Below are 17,805 nucleotides of genomic sequence, written 5' to 3'. Positions count from 1 at the left end.
AAAGCCCTAAACGGCCTCGGTCCAGTATACCTGAAGGAGCGTCTCCACCCCCATCATTCTGCCCGGACGCTGAGGTCCAGCGCCGAGGGCCTTCTGGCGGTTCCCTCATTGCGAGAAGCAAAGCTACAGGGAACCAGGCAGAGGGCCTTCTCAGTAGTGGCGCCCACCCTGTGGAACGCCCTTCCAGCAGATGTCAAAGCGATAAACAACTACCTGACATTCAGAAGACATCTTAAGGCAGCCCTGTTCAGGGAAGTTTTTAACGTGTGATTTTACTGTATTTTTGGTTTTTATGGAAGCCGCCCAGAGTGGCTGGGAAGGCCCAGCCAGATGGGCGGGATATAAATAATAAATTATTATTATTATTATTATATAAGTAATGTGGTGATAATGTGAACAACTGAGACAATCACCGCACATGCAAAGATGACAGCTTAATGAATAGGCGGTTGGCGAGGAGGTGGCAGTTCCAGCAGTAGAGAAACATAAAAGATCAAGTGTGTCTGGTGAAGAATCAAAAGGAGGCAGCATGGCGCATGGCGCCGCGGAGCTCCTGAGGGCGGCCAGTGTTGCTTGTGCTGCCTGGCCGGCTTCCAAGTCGCTAGGGCCACCGCCACCACCACCGCTGCCGTGTGGGTGCCGGGGGCGCCCGCATCTGGAGCTCCTGGGCCGGAGGGACCCAGGAGTGAGCACGGAGGGGGAAAGGAGAAGCCCTGACCCTGCTGCCCCGCCATTGCGCTGCCGCCGCCAAGGGAAAGGAGGAGAGGTAGGAGGGCAGACAGAGGCCGTGAGGAAACATGCAGCTGAACCCAGGCCCAGCCTGAGCCCACCTCCCCGACGGCTAGCGCGCTGCATTTTAAGCCACTAATGTGAACATACCCAAAGTGTGAATGTGTGAGCTGAGCTCCCAGAGAGAAGATTGTGCTCCTGCTCTGCTGCAGTGGTTTGCAAAGTCAGTGTGTTGCCCACACCTGGCCTCACGGTTTGTCCTGCTCCAGACAAACCACGTTATATCCAAGGTTTTTCTTGGGTCTATATCTCTGACAAACCATGAGCCCAGGTTTGTGTGATGTGCTTAACTCACAGCAGCAGATGAACAGGAGAACCGGGGAATGAACTAAGCAGCCACAATCCCCTTGCATTTGTATCAGCTCATAGTATTGTGGAAAAGTATGGGCAATTTCATGGCCAAAGACATTCCTAAGTATGGCAAACAAATCATTCTGAGATCATGTGGTAAAAATGCAGTGCACTCCTTTGTTGATACATCTTAACTGGAGAATCCAGACTGTTAGTTTTTTGGAATACAGCCTTCTATCTGGACTTCAGCTGGCCAGCCATTATATCGATTCTTTTTTGCATCAGAGTGGTTGATCTGTTTAAAAGAGACGTATAAATAGCAATTCAGTTTATGGCTTCAAAATAATTTAATTGTGAAAATCTATCTATTATTGCCATAACAAGAGAAAACAGTGTGGCTTCCAATCAGCCACAAGTAGGGGGGGGCACTTTGGAATGGGGAAGAGCTGCAGCTCATGTTCCTTGCATTCCGAAGGTCCCAGATTCAATACCTGGCAACTCCAGGTAAGGCTGGGAATAACTCTTGTCTGGAACTGTAAATAGCAACTACCAGTCAGTGTGGACAATGTCACATAGAGTAGGATGTCACATAGAGGAGGGAGAAAGGTTGTTTTCTGCTGTTCCAGAGAAGCGGACACGGAGCAATGGATCCAAACTACAAGAAAGAAGATTCCACCTAAACATTAGGAAGAACTTCCTGACAGTAAGAGCTGTTCGACAGTGGAATTTGCTGCCAAGGAGTGTGGTGGAGTCTCCTTCTTTGGAGGTCTTTAAGCAGAGGCTTGACAACCATATGTCAGGAGTGCTCTGATGGTGTTTCCTGCTTGGCAGGGGGTTGGACTCGATGGCCCTTGTGGTCTCTTCCAACTCTATGATTCTATGATTCTATGACCAATGATCTCAGTCAGCATAGGGCAGCTTCCTACATTCCAAAGTACACAATGGAAACAACCCACTCCTTTTATCACTAAGCTTATGGAGAAGAGAAAATGCTAAAGCTGATTTATCTAGATCAGTTCATGTGAACGACATAGTTTTTGGCTCCATCAAAAGGGCTTGGGAGTGTGCTGCAAAGTGGGATAGCTTTGGCAAAGGTATTTGCCAAACTGGGGACCCACAATTGAGATCATGTTTGACAACAACCACTTTCCACTTCTGACCGAGAATATTCAGGCAAAAAACTAGATATTATATGTTTGGGTATCGTCAGAAAGGACAGCCCCATGTCCAGTTCATAGCATTCCTCTATAATGTCTACTACAATGTATCTGTATTTTGACATTACAGTCGTACCTAGGAAGTCGAACGGAATCCGTTCCGGAAGTCCGTTCAACTTCCGAAATGTTCGGAAACCAAGGCACGGTTTCCGATTGGTTTCTGATTGCACAGGTGTGCTGGAAACAATAGTGGAAGCCATGCTGGACATTTGGCTTCCAAAAAAAGACCAGAACACTCACTTCCGGTTTTCGATCAGGAGCCAGAACGTTCGACTCCCAAGGTGTTCAGGAGCCAAGGTACGACTGTACATTCAAAAAATGGAGAGAGACCAGGAAGGAAAGAAAAGTCAATGGGCAGCCTGGATCCCCCTAGCTACCTTATATTATCCTGGGGCAAATATCTAAACAGGAGCACTCCTGCTAAGGGGTATGCCATATATTGTGGCATCTTTAATATAAGCATCTGTTTGACAGGAGCCAGGACTGAAAACACTTCCAGCTTCCTCTCCCTTTAAAATTAAGGAGCCTCTGGAGTAGAGCAGAGAGTAGCTGACACGAGAGTAAACTCTTTTGAGCATGTGATACATTTGGGGGGGTGTATAGGCCATGATACCTAGCCAGTTTTTTAAGGACATGCAGGATGGAGATAGTGAAGCATCTGAAATGAATTTAGAAAGTGAATCAATAAACTTTCTCAGGACGTTTTTTTTAATAAAAAAAAACTAAAGCAAATATTGACTGTAATTGCCTATTAATTCAAAGAACCACCTCCTAATAAGGCAATAATTAATCTTGGACTTTAAGAGCTAATGTTTTGGTAGGTTTCTTTTTTTCTTTTCTTTTTTGCAACATCTTAATTCTATTTTGTTTCTGCAGCTAGACATACTAAGTAGCAGAAAGAAATCAGACAATTAAGTGGTATATGGTAAAGATGCGAAACTAACAAGGCCCTGTTCTGATTTTAAAGCAAACTGTTACAAAAGTGGATGATAATATATTGTATGAAAGAGGCTGGATGCCCATTTAGCTGAATTAATTTAACTCCAATTTAATGAGAATAGGCTTCAGCAATAGCACAAATGGTTCTTTGCTCCAATGATCTGGTTCACTTTCATCAGCACCACAGGGTCAGGGTGCCACAGAGTAGGGAGAGGAACATGCACAAATATATTCACAGAACAGTTTCTAATTTTTACAAGAAAAGTACTTGATTTAAAAAGAACAAAAGAAAAAATGGAAGTGCTTTCAATTTAAGATATACAGTGGAACTTCTACCCATGACCACAATCTGTTCTAGAGGCCCGTCCTTGTGGCGAAACGGGTTGCTGGTAGAAGCGCCCTTGTGCGCAGGCGCATTTGGCGGCAACTGCTTCTGAGCATACGCGAATCACAGCAAACCCGGCATTTACTTCCGGGTTTGCTGCGGTCACGACTTGGAACGGGCCTAAGTAGAGCGGGACGTAAGTAGAGGTTCTACTGTAAAGGACAAGAAAGTATGAAGACATGGTATATCCAAGTATCAGGTTATCTAATATTGAAGCAACGCAGTCTTATTCAAAGTATTTAAAGTGTTCAAAATAATATAACGGTCGAGAGTAATATCTTGAAATATATTACATTAATACACAGTGAAGTGGGTTTTCTGGGGGGGGGGGGGGGACCTGAACTGGTAATTTTCAGTTTGCCCTGGAAAAGTTTCTGATGCACTAGAGAGTAATCCAATTTTGCATTCTTATTTTATTTATATTTGATGAATAAAGCAAAAAGCTTTGTTACTGCCAAGCTTGCCTAATTATTATTTGCACTCATTCTTAGTAAAGAACTTAAGAGGCAGAAAGATTTCCACAGGAAAATAAAGCACTGGAAGTATTTTCAACCCACATCACTGCAAAATCAAGAACAAATAAACTAAAAGATTAGTGATAAATAAATCATTCTGTCGCCTTCCTTCACTTACTCTCACAATATTAGTTAAGTTACTGTGTGCAGAGGAGGGTGACCCTATGATAAAGTGTCTGGAAACCAAGCCTTATGCGGAACGGTTGAGAGAGTTGGGCCTGTTTAGCCTGATAAAAAGAAGAGACTGAGAGGGGATATGGTAAGCTATTTTCAAATACCTTAAGGGCTGTCACATGGAAGATGAAGCAAGGTTGTTTTCTCCTGCTCCAGAGAGGACGACTCGACCAATGTATTTGAGTTACAAGAAAGGAGATACCAGCTAAACACCAGGAAGAACTTTCTGACAATAAAAGCTGTTTGACAGGAGAACAGAATCCCTCAAAAGCTGGTGGACTCTCCTTCATTGGAGATTTTTAAGCAGAGGTTGGAGGGGCCATCTTTCAGGGATGTTTTGGTTGAGATTATCGCATTGGAGGGGGTTGTACTAGATCAACTCTATATTTCTATGGTTCCATTACTTTAAGTTAGCTAATGTGGATAGCTTTTATTTCATTTGTTTGGATGTCCATCGTAGAACATAGCTAGACTACATGAAACACATCAGTATTTAAAGTTCTGCGGTTCCAGGAAGTGTTATCTACATCCATATACATTTTTGAGTCTTACCATTTCCCTTTGTGTGTTGGCTGGCAGTTCAAAACCTTTTGCTGCTATAAAGGCCCAGCTTGACCTGAATTTCAAATTCCTTATTTCTTTACTTCCTAGATCTGCTATTGCTTTTTTCGCATCCTCCATTAACCTATGTGAGAGAGAAAGGATTAATCTGAATTTTGTACCTTTGACAACTCATGTTTGCTAAATGCCAAAGTCTGAATAGGATAGGATAGATTTCTTCTGATATTCTTATTCAGATTTCATTTCTTCCTCAAATGCTTTCCTTTAGCACATAGAAATAAAGAGCACAATCCTAAGCATGCCTACTCAGAAAAAGATCCCACTGAATCCAATAGATTCATTTCCAAGTATATATGCATCACCTTATCACTTGCTTGCAACACTACCAGTCTTATTTATTCTGTTAAAGCCACCCTTAAAATACATAATAACATGAACAAGTTGTTGGCAATCCCTTAGGAACAAAGGATCAAAAAAACCAGCATCAGGTATCAAGTTTCTGCATCAGAGAAATATTGTGTTCCTGTTGTAAAATTAACGGATAAAGGTAATGATTGCACAAATATATCTAGTGCTTTTTTTCCTGGGGGAAAAGGAGGGGGTACTCAACACGAAGTAAGTTTGTTTGTTTATTTAGGGCCCAGTTGCACTGCCACACTCACACACACACACCAGGCAGTGGCTAAATGTAAGATGTGATTAATAAACTCAAGCAGACAATGATCTAGATTACAAATGGCCACAACTTTAGTGATTAGAGATATAGGTGGATTTTTGGCTCAGGCATTGAGTCTATATCATTCCAGCCACAACCCCTGGACAATAATAATAATTATTTAATTCAAAAAAGATAAAGGAACTTAGTTCCCCTTTGTTTCTGCCCCACCCCACCCCACCCCACCCCACCCCGAATATATATCAGTCATATCAGTCATGATGCTACCAGGTGACACTCTAGAAGTCTAAGTGAAGTTTAAAAGTTAATTACAGTCGTATCTTGGCTCCCAAACGCCGTGGGAATCGGATGTACCAGCTCCCGAACGATCGAAAACCAGAAGTGATTGTTCTGGTTTTCTAATGTTCTTTTGGAAGCCAAATGTCTGACAGGGCTTCCACAGTTCCCAGTTGGCTGCAGGAGCTTCCTGCAGCCAATCAGAAGCCACGCATTTGAAGTTGAACGTTTCGGAAGTTGAACGGACTTCTGGAATGGATTCTGTTTGACTTCTGAGGTAAGACTGTATCTGGATCATATAGAAATCTCAGAGTTCTTATGTTACAATGCCCCAAGATACCCTCTGTCTCAGTGTATTTTATAACCTGTTGTTTGTTGTGGTGCTATATAATTAAAAATAAAAGAAAAAGAAATATTAAAAAATAAATTTAGAATTTTAAACCACTGTTTGAGGAAATGAGTTTTGAAGCCAATATTTAACACATTCCTCAAAATATGACAAGAACACCAGACTGTGGCCTCCAAGGGGTCCATGTATGTATACTGGATAGGAAAATTCAAGTGTATTTAGTAAGATGGGAGGTAAAATTTATCATACCACCACATATTTTGCTACCTTATTTCTCAAAGTCTGAAAAGTGAAACTACTAGCTATGTTAAAAACAGGGCCATAAATCTGTTTGCTTACCTTGAGCTTCCATCATCATAGGTCATCATCAGGAGCAGAGATTTCTGGGGTGCTTTTTGGACAAAATCAGCCAGTGGTCTGGAGAATGCTGTTAATGGCAGTGGGGAGAGAAACCTACATAAATGTGCTATTTCCCCCTCAAACATTGTATTCTTGCTCTTTTCGGACAAGGCAGGACCCAAGAAAACTTTGAGTAAAGTTTCACTCGTGGCTAGAACAAGGTGGTCTCAGTTCCAGCAAACTTCTCCCTTCCCCTGACATCCCTTTCCCCCAAAACTCTTGCCTTCCAACTCAATGTCTCTCTTCCACTGAAGGAAAAGGAGCAATATAGAGAAAGTGCTTGGGATGGGAGCCTCAGTAAAGGCTGAGTCGTATGTCCATGATCCAAACAACCTGCTGTAGACATGCTCTACTCTCTGATATTGCATAAGTGTCATAACTGCTATTTGCATGCATGAGGGTTTTTGGCAGACACTTTTATAACAATATTGAACATAGACATGCCTCCTACCTCCTTGCCACATGTCAAAAGATTTTGCATCAACAAGCTTCCCAGTGTTATCTGTGAGAAAGGGAATGCATTACAAAAAATGAAAGAAAACAAGACAGAAAAAAATGTTTCTAAAATCTCCCAAACAAAAGTATTTAGTTTAGAATGAAGAGGGCAATAAGCACACATCATGCGCCATGTATGCAGGTCTGTGCATCTATGTGTAGGCAGTGTGGGCACCTCTGGCCTTTGAGTCAATCCAGGCTCACCAGTGGGTCCAATTTGGCCCATGAGGCCTTTCTCCCCAAACCAATCAGATGGCGCCACTGATGATGTTCAGCTGATGTGTGGGACCTTCTTGGAAAGCCCACCCTGCGTTGATCCCTCCAACCTCCCCAAAGGATCAGCATGGGGAAGGCTTTACAAAACAAATGGTCTGTTTGCTTTTATTGGAATTTTGTTCTCTTCACTGCTGCAAGACAGCACTGTCCCCGACGCTGGAGCTTATGTCTACTTTAGACATCAGCTCTGACAAAAACTGCTCTGTCACACAGCAGTGAGGAAACAGGCACTTGTGTTGTTGCTCAGCTCCATTCTCCAGTGCACAGGTGTGATATAGCGGGGACTGACTTAAAGCACACACCCTTTGCAGCAGTCGTCCGTCCCCGTTCCTCCCGCATAAAATGTTTTTATTGAAAGATTTCCATAGATAAGAAAGGTACACACAGCGTCTTTGTTTTCAGTTTATAGAGTCTTTTCTACAGGTCAGTTACATTTTGTGTGAGACACTGCTATCATACACATTGTGATCTTGGGAGAGAGAGAGAGATTGTTCCAGCTGTGATCTTTAAAAGGGTAGAAGAAAGTGCTGCAGAGTGCTCAGTCCCTGCTCTCCCATGCTGAAACGGGATCATGGAGAATACAAGGGATTTCTACAGGTGTGTGTGTGGGGAGGGGGAGACAATCCACCTGACAATCATGTGACATCTAAGTGACATGAGACTGACAAATGGATTGTCCCACCCACCTGCTAAAGTTGGTCAGTGGGGTGAGGCCAGATAAAGATCCCAGAGCCAAAAATAAATAAATCCCTGCTCCTGGTATAGGTAAAGGTCCCCTGACCATTAGGTCCAGTCGTGACCGGCTCTGGGGTTGCGGCGCTGATCTTGCTTTATTGGCTGAGGGAGCCGGCGTACAGCTTCTGGGTCATGTGGCCAGCATGACTAAGCTGCTTCTGGCGAACCATAGCAGCACACGGAAATGCCATTTACCTTCCCACTGGAGCGGTACCTATTTATCTCCTTGCACTTTGACGTGCTTTCGAACTGCTAGGTTGGCAGGAGCAGGGACCGAGGAACTGGAGCTCACCCCATTGCAGGGATTCGAACCGCCGACCTTCTGATCGGCAAGTTCTAGGTTCTGTGGTTTAACCCACAGTGCCACCTGCGTCCTGCTCCTGGTATAGACCACTGCAAAAGTTGGCAGGGAAGATACCAAAAATAAACAAATTTCAGTTACACTGATAAGTTTCTATCTAAGGAAACACCTAATCTATAATGATATAAATCCTAAGATCCAAACAAAAAGTTAAAGTCCAGTTGGTAAAGCATGAGACTCTTTATCTCAGGGTAGTGGGTTCGAGGCCGTTGTTGGAGGAAAGATTCCTGCATCGCAGGGGGTTGGACACGAGATGATCCCTGTGGTCCACTCCAACTCTACAATTCTATGATTCTGTGAATCCATGGCTCCTTATAAAACTCACTGAATTACAAGTTGTGTTGTGTTGAAAAGGAAGAGCACTCAGGAAAATCTATGATAAGCACTATAAATGAGACAAAGCAGGTGAGGTATCACTGTTGTAAATTATACATTTTATAATGGCCACTAAAGTCTTTGAAGAGCACTTTTAATGAGTGCTCAAACACTTTCAAGACAGTAGCTCAGCAATCCTTATGGCAATCATGGCAGACAGGCCAAGGCAAGGCCACCAGAGTGAGTTAATGGCAGAGACGAGATTCCCAGTGTTGCTTTCTTGGTTCACAGTCTCATAGCCACTTTGACATAGCATTTTTATTTCTTTAAAAAAGCACATACAGGATTGTGTCTTTTTACTCACAGTCCACAATGGCAACATTTATTCCTCTTCCAACATTTTTACTTTCTTTGCTCATAAGTCTGAAATGGAAACACAAAGTGTTTATCTGGGAAATATGGCAGACAGGAGGTGCTTTCCTGTGGTATTTAATAATGAGATAACAGTAGAGGGTGATGTTAAACTCTGTCCCCACTCTGTCAGGACTTTGAAGCACAGTGTGGGGCTTTTTGAAAGCCCTTTTGCAAACAGCCCCACACTGCTCTTTAAATCAGCCCACTCACTGTCCTTTGTTTGCAATAAGGCTTTCTAACAGTTCTATGCTGTTTTTTGAAACTTCTGTTGAAACACTGCTAAAATGGATGCCCTACCCCCCCTCATTTTAACAGTGGTTTCAATGGAAACTGCTTTCCTCTGCTGAAGCAAGGTGTACAGTACTTGCAATACCCATGATGGACATTGGGCATGCACCTAGCTTCAGCAAAGGAACCATTCAAAGCTCACTTTAAGCTCCCAGTGGTTTCCTTGAAATTACTGCCCTCACCTTCTGCCACGTTTCACATCAGGTGTAGGGTGGGTAGTCTATTTAGAAGCAAGTCTCACCTTTTTCAATAGAACTTACTCCTACCTTAAGTGTGTTTAGGATTGTAGCATCAATGCACTAATGGAAAACAACAACCCACTTTTGTGACAAAACAACACCATTAGCCATTTCATCAGTGGAACACTTGAATAAGTTGAGTAAGCCAACTTTAAACCAATTTCACTCTCATTGCATCCTTTTCTATGGGAACTGTAGCTTTATTCCTAGCTGGATAAATGGGTACAGTATTTGCAAGCGTCCATTTGCTAGAATTTTAGTCTGTTTCTCAAAAGTTTTTTAAAAAAACTGTTTATAAATATCTTGTGTGTAAATTGCCTTGAGATGTTGTTTTTGAAGACAATTAAAAAATTGTAATAAAAATAGTGCGAATGTTCCAAAAATTATGTCCACAGGAAGCTGCCTTGTACAGAATGAGACCACTGCCCCATGTAGTCCATGACTGTCTATATATTAATTCCCCAAAGGCCCAAGTCAAGGTGGTTGGGGAGTTTGGTACAGTTCCCCCAAAAGGGCCCTCTTTCCCCCCAAAAGGAATACATGAAATTTAAGTAAGGAATGCCTTGAATTAAAAATATACTGTGTCTATACTTGTACACTGAAGCACCTACAGATGGAGAGGAAAGGCATGCAGCAGTTGGAGTGATTGTCTATGGCCCCTCCCTAGTTTTAATAGTGTTAAAACTTCCTACCTTCTCATACCACTACAACTACCACTGGAGGTCCAATGGACTCTGTTATAAATAAATGGCAAAGCTGGCCTTAAGTGTTGTTCAGTACTCACAGCTGATCTTCAAAACAGATCTTGGCGATGGACTTCTGACCACCACCACTGAGTATGCGATAAGCATAGCTCCCAGGCGAACATGGAGACCAGTGGTCACATTTCAGTCTTTTCGGGAGTGGTGCTGAAAAGAACATTAGATAGGAAGGCCTTTGAACACTGGGCAACCATGATTCATAGTTGAAGCCGAACACACAACTAAGCATGCTAATGTCCACTAAAATTATCGGTAATTGGTCTGACCATGTTTAATTGCGGCCAACATTTATTTTGGATTGCGGCCAACATTTATTTTGTCATGTTGTAAATTATAACTGTTAAGTATAGCAGGTTTTTCTTCTTCATGTGACAAGTCCTCTTAACCAGTGCTGATGTCAAACAATATAGTTTCCTCAAACCTGTGGCTGCTGCCAACCCAGATCTTTTATCTGATCACCCTCAATGTTTTGCAGTCAGTGAACTGGAACATGGGTGAGGAAAGACTGAGGTAAATGTTAAGGTCAGGTGCTTCCTTTAATAATCAAGGAGATGTAGAGAGCAGATGTGGTGCAGCAATGATTGCATATTTCAGGTAGAGGTAAAGAACTATTCTTACAGTCTGAAGGGGTGGGATTTACTCTACTAAATAATCAGACCATTTTTACTTGGGTAGCACATGAGACAGAAGTCATTATTTTTTTTTTACAAAACTTCTACTTAAATAACCATGTGCCTTAGAATATTAAAATACATCCAGGAGAATGCGATCACATACCTTTAAGTTTTGGTTTCTCAGCAATGTTCTGAAGGTCGTTGAAAGCTGATGCTAAGGAGTCTTCAGGTATAATAGATGCCAATAGGGATCCAAAGTACCAGGCACAGACAGTTGCAAAGATAAACCCTCCTAACTTCATAAAATCTGAAAAAAATAACAAACATTTTCATGACAGTCGAGACAATCTATGTACATTCAGAAGGAAAAGTGGCAACTGCCAAGCTCACTGAGCCACAAAATATTGTTGCACGCCATCCCAATCGCCAGGCAGTGTGAGATTCCATGAGTTCCATGCATTTCACCAGAGTTTGTGTTTCCTTTGGAAATGAGGTACAGCGGAGGCTGTGGCATATGGTTTATTCACACAAATATAAAACCTGAGTTCACATCATTAACGCCCCCAAAAGGTACTGTTTCTCCCAAGCAGAGAAGATACAAGTGTCTGAAACATGTCTAGCAAAACTGTTGCATTGGGATAATCCTCTGGCCTCCCTGCTCCTTTATAGCAAACCTTCTACTACTCAAAACAGTTCTTCTGTTTACATTTCTTAGTGCAGAAAGTATCGATCTGATGTGTAGAGAACTTCCTATTCCACTTAATTCAAGAGGGTTCTGGAAGCTTCTCTGCGTGAAAGAAGCAAGCAGAAGGTTCATGATGTTTGTGTTATTCCTTCAGAGAAGCTGAGTACAGTTGGCTTAAACTGGTTCTCTTATCTCTTTCTGTCAAGGCCATGCTGACTATAAAAGTAAGGCCAGAAGGAGCCTGGGTTTCACTTTCTCTTTCTATCTCTTTTCCTTCTGGTGTGGTGTTCTGTACATAATATGCTTAGTGTTAAGGTTTAGACTTATAATAAGTTATTGCAAGTTTAAGTTAGGTCTGCTGCAACTGGATTTCTTATGGACAGTGCCAATCCTGAATGCATTGGATTTGTGACTATTATGCTCATTTGCCTTCAGTAACAGTAAAGCTCTGCTGGATGAAATAGACTTGCCTCTGCTCTAATCCCATAAACCCATAAACAGTCATGATTTTACCCTGAAACGTAAGAGACAAAACTTTTCACCCAGTGAACCAGGAAGTCCTATATACTGCATAGAATAAAAAACCTGAAGTGTTGGAAGGGACCCGAAGGATCATCTAGTCCAACACCCTGCAATGCCTAAATATGCACCTATATGGGGATCAAACCCATGGCATTGGTATTATCAGCACTGTGCTCTTAACAGCTGAGCTAAAATACCGTGTGGTGTCTACCTCAAGGCAGTTATGTTGGTTGAACAATGTCTGTTGGGAATTTGTTGTTGTTTAGTCGCTTAGTTGTGTCCGACCCCATGGACCAGAGCACGCCAGGCACTCCTGTCTTCCACTGCCTCCCGCAGTTTGGTCAAACTCATGCTGGTAGCTTCGAGAACACTATCCAACCATCTCGTCCTCTGTCGTCCCCTTCTCCTTGTGCCCTCCATCTTTCCCAACATCAGGGTCATTTCCAGGGAGTCTTCTCTTCTCATGAGGTGGCCAAAGTACTGGAGCCTCAGCTTCAGGATCTGTCCTTCCAGTGAGCACTCAGGGCTGATTTCCTTCAGAATGGATAGGTTTGATCTTCTTGCAGTCCATGGGACTCTCAAGAGTCTCCTCCAGCACCGTAATTCAAAAGCATCAATTCTTTGGCGATCAGCCTTCTTTATGGTTCAGCTGTTTGGAATACTTGCTCTTTTTTCTTCTTCATTACCTTGATTTCCTAGGATAGGGATGGGAACCTCAGATGCCAATCTAGACCTCTTTTGTCTGGCCCTCCTTCCCAGGTCACACACCCTTTCCACAGTCATGCTTTGCACTCTGCTCAAGTGTACTTGCCTTTCTCAAATGGGTCTTTGAATTCTAATCATGTGCCTAGCTTGCCTAAATAGAGGATAGAGGGAGTTGTGGGGGTATATGTAGAAACCAGCCTATTATACAAAGGTAAAATGTACCATATATTCACTGCCCTGACCAGTTTTGCTCTGGCCCTACCCACCACTGGCATGTGGATTCCTCGTGGAAGAGGGCCCAGAAAGTAATGTGGCCCTCGGGCTAAAAAAGGTCCTCCACCCTTGCTATAGGACATAGTACATAGTCATGAATTTAGGCATTATGAATTGATATAGATATCAAACTCCAGCCACAAATCATTATGGAAATATTTATTGCATATCTACAGCCTTCAAGCATTCCACACATTTTCTTAAATCGATTGTACAACACGCTACTCACGAAGTTACACAAGGAATTTAAGCCTTGCCAGCAAATATTTTTGCCAGCCTAACTTTTCTTCATATTCACTTCTTTGGAGCACACATGCTATCACTATCACTGTCAGCTTAACACTCCAGCTTCTACAGAGTAAATGTTAGCTCTCCACAAACCTAATTACAGTGGTACCTCCGGTTAAGAACTTAATTCGTTCTGGAGGTCCGTTCTTAACCTGAAACTGTTCTTAACCTGAGGTACCACTTTAGTTAATGGGGCCTGTAGCTGCTTCTGTGCTGCCGGAGCACGATTTCTGTTCTCATTCTGAAGCAAAGTTCTTAACCCGAGGTACTATTTCTGGGTTAGTGGAGTATGTAACCTGAAGAGTCTGTAACCCAAGGTACCACTGTACATGCTAGCCATTTACTCATTATGGAGGGTTACAAAGAGCTCACTCATCACTTTCTTCTGCCTTGTAATGTACACAACTATGAGACCCTCAAGGCACTACCAAAAAGCTAGCCAGCCAGATTCTGCCCCCCCCCCTTGCAGCAATACGCCTTTGCAATGTAACTTACAAATATAAACAAGTCAATCCAAGAGTAATGTAAACATATACATTTTCAGAAGTGCAAGTTGTCAAAACTTGAAACTGTAGAAGTTCTCCAAGTCACTTACATTAAATAAAACCTTCTTGGCAGTCAATACGGTTTTGGGTTTTAAAAAAGTAGCCCATAACTTTCTCACTGCTAGAGCACATAAAGCTACCTTATGGTGGCCAACTTTTCTACAATAGCCAGCAACCATCTAGTTCTGAAAACATATCATTGCCCTTCTAGGGAGTTCTGAAATGAAGAGAGGAATCTATTCCTAGATGAATTATAGAAATGCCAATGCAGGATATAGCGTACAATATCGTTCATCCATCCTGATTCATATATACAAAGACAGTGATTTGTTTGCTACATAGGGCATAAACATCCACCAACCACTAGTGGGGCTTTATGGAGCAGTATGGCCACATACAAGGGACGCAGGTGGCGCTGTGGGTTAAAGCCTCAGCGCCTAGGACTTGCCGATCGAAAGGTCGGCGGTTCGAATCCCTGCGGTGGGGTGCGCTCCCGCTGCTCGGTCCCAGCGCCTGCCAACCTAGCAGTTCGAAAGCACCTCCGGGTGCAAGTAGATAAATAGGGACCGCTTACCAGCGGGAAGGTAAACGGCGTTTCCGTGTGCGGCTCTGGCTCGCCAGAGCAGCGATGTCACGCTGGCCACGTGACCCGGAAGTGTCTCCGGACAGCGCTGGCCCCTGGCCTCTTAAGTGACATGGGCGCACAACCCCAGAGTCTGTCAAGACTGGCCCGTACGGGCAGGGGTACCTTTACCTTTACCTTTTATGGCCACATACACAGAACAGATGCTCCCAGAAAAGGCAGTGGGAGTGGGTGGGCTGGACGATCCAATGTCAAAGCACAACAGGTTAGACTGGCTCATAATCCAGCAGATTTCAGGCCAGCCCAGCCTCTAAAAACAACAACCCAGAACTCTTCAGACAAGGTTCTTGATCAGGTGTCTTAAACCTTTTCAGACCCAATACCCCTTTAGAAACCCAAATATGCATTTGGGGACCATTTTTTAAGATAAGAAAGAACTAGAGTCAAACCCCTGCTCCTGGCCTCATAAGGGATTATTAATAAAGCAAATTCCTTTAATATCCCCACAAAAGCTCTTGGGCCTATTTGTCTGCGATATTGCAAGCTTAATAGCTTCCGGAGAAGCTCCTGTGCCTTCAAATTCTATCCACTTTGAAGGCAGGGGAACACAAAGCTTTGTTATACAGTAGTACCTCTGGTTATGTACTTAATTCGTTCCGGAGGTCCGTTCTTAACCTGAAACTGTTCTTAACCTGAGATATCACTTTAGCTAATGGGGCCTCCCGCTGCCCTCACGCAATTTCTGTTCTCATCCTGAAGCAAAGTTCTTAACCCGAGGTACTATTTCTGGGTTAGCGGAGTCTGTAACCTGAAGCGTATGTAATCTGAAGTGTATGTAACCCAAGGTACCACTGTATATAGAAAGGTTCAGGAGACAGACTGAAGCAGGGAGCACCCAATTACTCAGAAACAACAACAAAAAATTATTATTTAAAAGTGCTCAGAAACAATATTGCAGCTTGGGCACACCCCATGAAGGAAATAATAAATATTCTTGCTTACAGGACGTTTTGTTCTGTAGTGCATGGATAGCTGAAGGATTTAGGAGAGCTGACAACTCCCAAGTTGCACACAAAATGTTGCCAAGAATAATTCAGGAAATAGAGCAATATAATGCACCCATACAATCTTGGTTCTGCAACATAGAAGGGAATTGCTACGGAATCATTAGCCAGACATTTAGCTCACAAATTGCAACACAGGCCACCCCTCCAAGTTGATGGGCATTGCCATTCAAATAGTGTCTGCCACATCTTGCGATTGATTATCTGGGGTGAGGCTTAACTGGGCCCCACAATATCTTATTCAAGTTGGCACCCCTGGTGCACAATGTCCCTTAGGTTAAAACAGAGGTTCTCAACCTTTTAGCACATTAAGCCTCTGCTTGAATAAACCTCTATTTTAACCTAAGGGATATCATGCCAGTTCAAATAGAGCCCATGAGGGTATGTATGGGGAGTAGGTGGGGCCTCCCACATAACTGTCAGGTTCCTGACACCCAGTTGCAGGCTGGGTGGGAAATCCTTCTGTGTTATGGAAGTTAATTTCTAAACGTGAGGGGGACAGGGTTTCTTCCCCCTCATATCCCGCCCTGATGAGCCGCGACCGCTCAACAGCGAGGAGAAAGCACTCTGTGCGTGCTCAGAGGCGCGCTTTTTAAACACCCTAGCGCTGCAAAAATGTTTGGGTTCCCGGGAGCAGATGGGTCGAGTCTCGTCATCAAGAAAGCGCTGCAGCAACCGCGGAAGTTTGCGCAGCCTCTGACAAGGAAACAGGTCGATTAGAAATAACGAAAAGGCCAGAAAAGGTCGGGGGTGGGGGGAGAAACTTTGGAGCTACTCACTGTTGCAGGCCGCCCGCACCATCATCTCCCCTTCTTGCTGTCCCAGGTGGCGGACGAGGAAACCGCGGCCTCCTCGCCCTCTTGCCCTCAGCGCCGGGCGCTTCCCGGTTCACGCCCCAGCCAGCCGCCGCCGCCCTCCTCCGCCCGGGAGGCTTCTCTCGCGGGGAAGGAGCCGTAGGAAACCGGGGCCACCAGTTGCGCCGCCGCCACCTCCACCCTCGCCTGCACAACGGGCTTGTGGAATCAACTTCGCGAGCGCGTCACGAGGAAAGGAGTTCCGCTGTGCTCGGCGGGCTCCCATTCCCATTGCCGCGCAGGACAGTCCAGCCCAGGCTCGTCTCCTCGGAACTCGCTCCCTCCGCCGCGAAGGGTGTTTTGAGGAGCTTGACGCAGAAGGCTTCGCCCAGCGGCTTGCAAAATGCAGAGAGCATACGCCAGCCAAACAAATTAAAGGGGGGGGGGGGAAACGACTGAATGTACATTTCCAAAATATAAGATAAAAAACAAATAAAATGGAACCTACATACAGCAACAGTGTTTTGTGTTGTGTAGGCTCCTATTTGTTATGTGCAAATGGCTTTCGACACCTGTTAGGTCCATAAATTACCACATAACACATTCAGCACAAGAAAGAAGCGACTATTTGTTGTTGACAAAGGACAGCTGGACATAAAAAAGGCTCCATTACCTTCAGTAGCTTAGGGCTTCATCAAACTTAAATCCGGCCCTGTACGTGGCATAAGCAAAGTTAGTAAAAGTACAAAATATTAAAACGGAAATCCACATGATGACATATAATAAGCAGCAGCGAGGATGTAGCATACCACCAACAGGCAGCAAAATTGTCTCCACCCATCAAATGGCGGGGAGAGGAAATAACATCCTTCAGGTGCCTCACAGGGCAGCGGGGGCCACGGCTGAAAAGGCCCTCTAGCTTATCCCCACCCTCCATAGCTCCCTCTGAGGGGCAGCAGGAAGAGGTGAAGGTCTAAGGATAGTTTATATCAAGAGAGATACTATAAAATATATTAACCCCCACCCCTAAACAAACAAAAGTTATGAATTGTGGGGGGTGCACACTTCCCATAATACACTTCTGTATGCGATGGAGCAGGCTCAGGTCCGCAAAAGGGCACACCTAGCCACAGTAAGCCATGCTCTGGTTGTGTCCAGACGAGTCTTCAGTGATGTACCCCACATGCCTCTACAGACAGCCTGAAAACTGGTTCAAAATGCAGCTGCCAGAGTCCTGATGAGTGGTCAGCTTCTAAAACAGAGTTTTCCAAACTGTG

The 17,805-nt window shown here is 44.0% G+C and overlaps 1 protein-coding gene across 1 annotated transcript; it reads right to left on the bottom strand.

Annotated features, from left to right (window-relative positions):
* Nucleotides 1-380: 380 nt before the first annotated feature.
* Nucleotides 381-16,710, bottom strand: FAM3B (FAM3 metabolism regulating signaling molecule B). Its single transcript, XM_079973169.1, has 8 exons — nucleotides 16,514-16,710; nucleotides 11,233-11,376; nucleotides 10,479-10,602; nucleotides 9,118-9,176; nucleotides 7,023-7,073; nucleotides 6,512-6,599; nucleotides 4,863-4,995; nucleotides 381-1,375 (listed from the first exon to the last, which is right to left on the bottom strand). Exons 1-8 carry the CDS (start codon nucleotides 16,536-16,538, stop codon nucleotides 1,292-1,294), a joined length of 708 nt encoding a protein of 235 aa, XP_079829295.1. The 5' UTR covers nucleotides 16,539-16,710; the 3' UTR covers nucleotides 381-1,291.
* Nucleotides 16,711-17,805: the final 1,095 nt, after the last annotated feature.

The sequence above is a fragment of the Podarcis cretensis genome (genome assembly GCF_951804945.1).
Source record: "Podarcis cretensis genome assembly, chromosome: 4".
Classification (NCBI taxonomy): domain Eukaryota; kingdom Metazoa; phylum Chordata; class Lepidosauria; order Squamata; family Lacertidae; genus Podarcis; species Podarcis cretensis.
The sequence above is the reverse complement of the archived record's forward strand: the minus strand, read 5'-3'. Positions and strand labels throughout refer to the sequence as shown.

What these genes read in the sequence shown, in the direction of transcription:
- FAM3B (XM_079973169.1), bottom strand. Translation starts at nt 16,538, where the DNA reads ATGATGGTGCGGGCGGCCTGCAACA. An exon ending in AAATGTTGCCATTGTGGACT is followed by an intron (nt 7,074 to 9,117) that starts GTGAGTAAAAAG and finishes CCTTTCTCACAG; the next exon opens with ATAACACTGGGAAGCTTGTT. An exon ending in TTTTGACATGTGGCAAGGAG is followed by an intron (nt 6,600 to 7,022) that starts GTAGGAGGCATG and finishes TGCCATTAACAG; the next exon opens with CATTCTCCAGACCACTGGCT.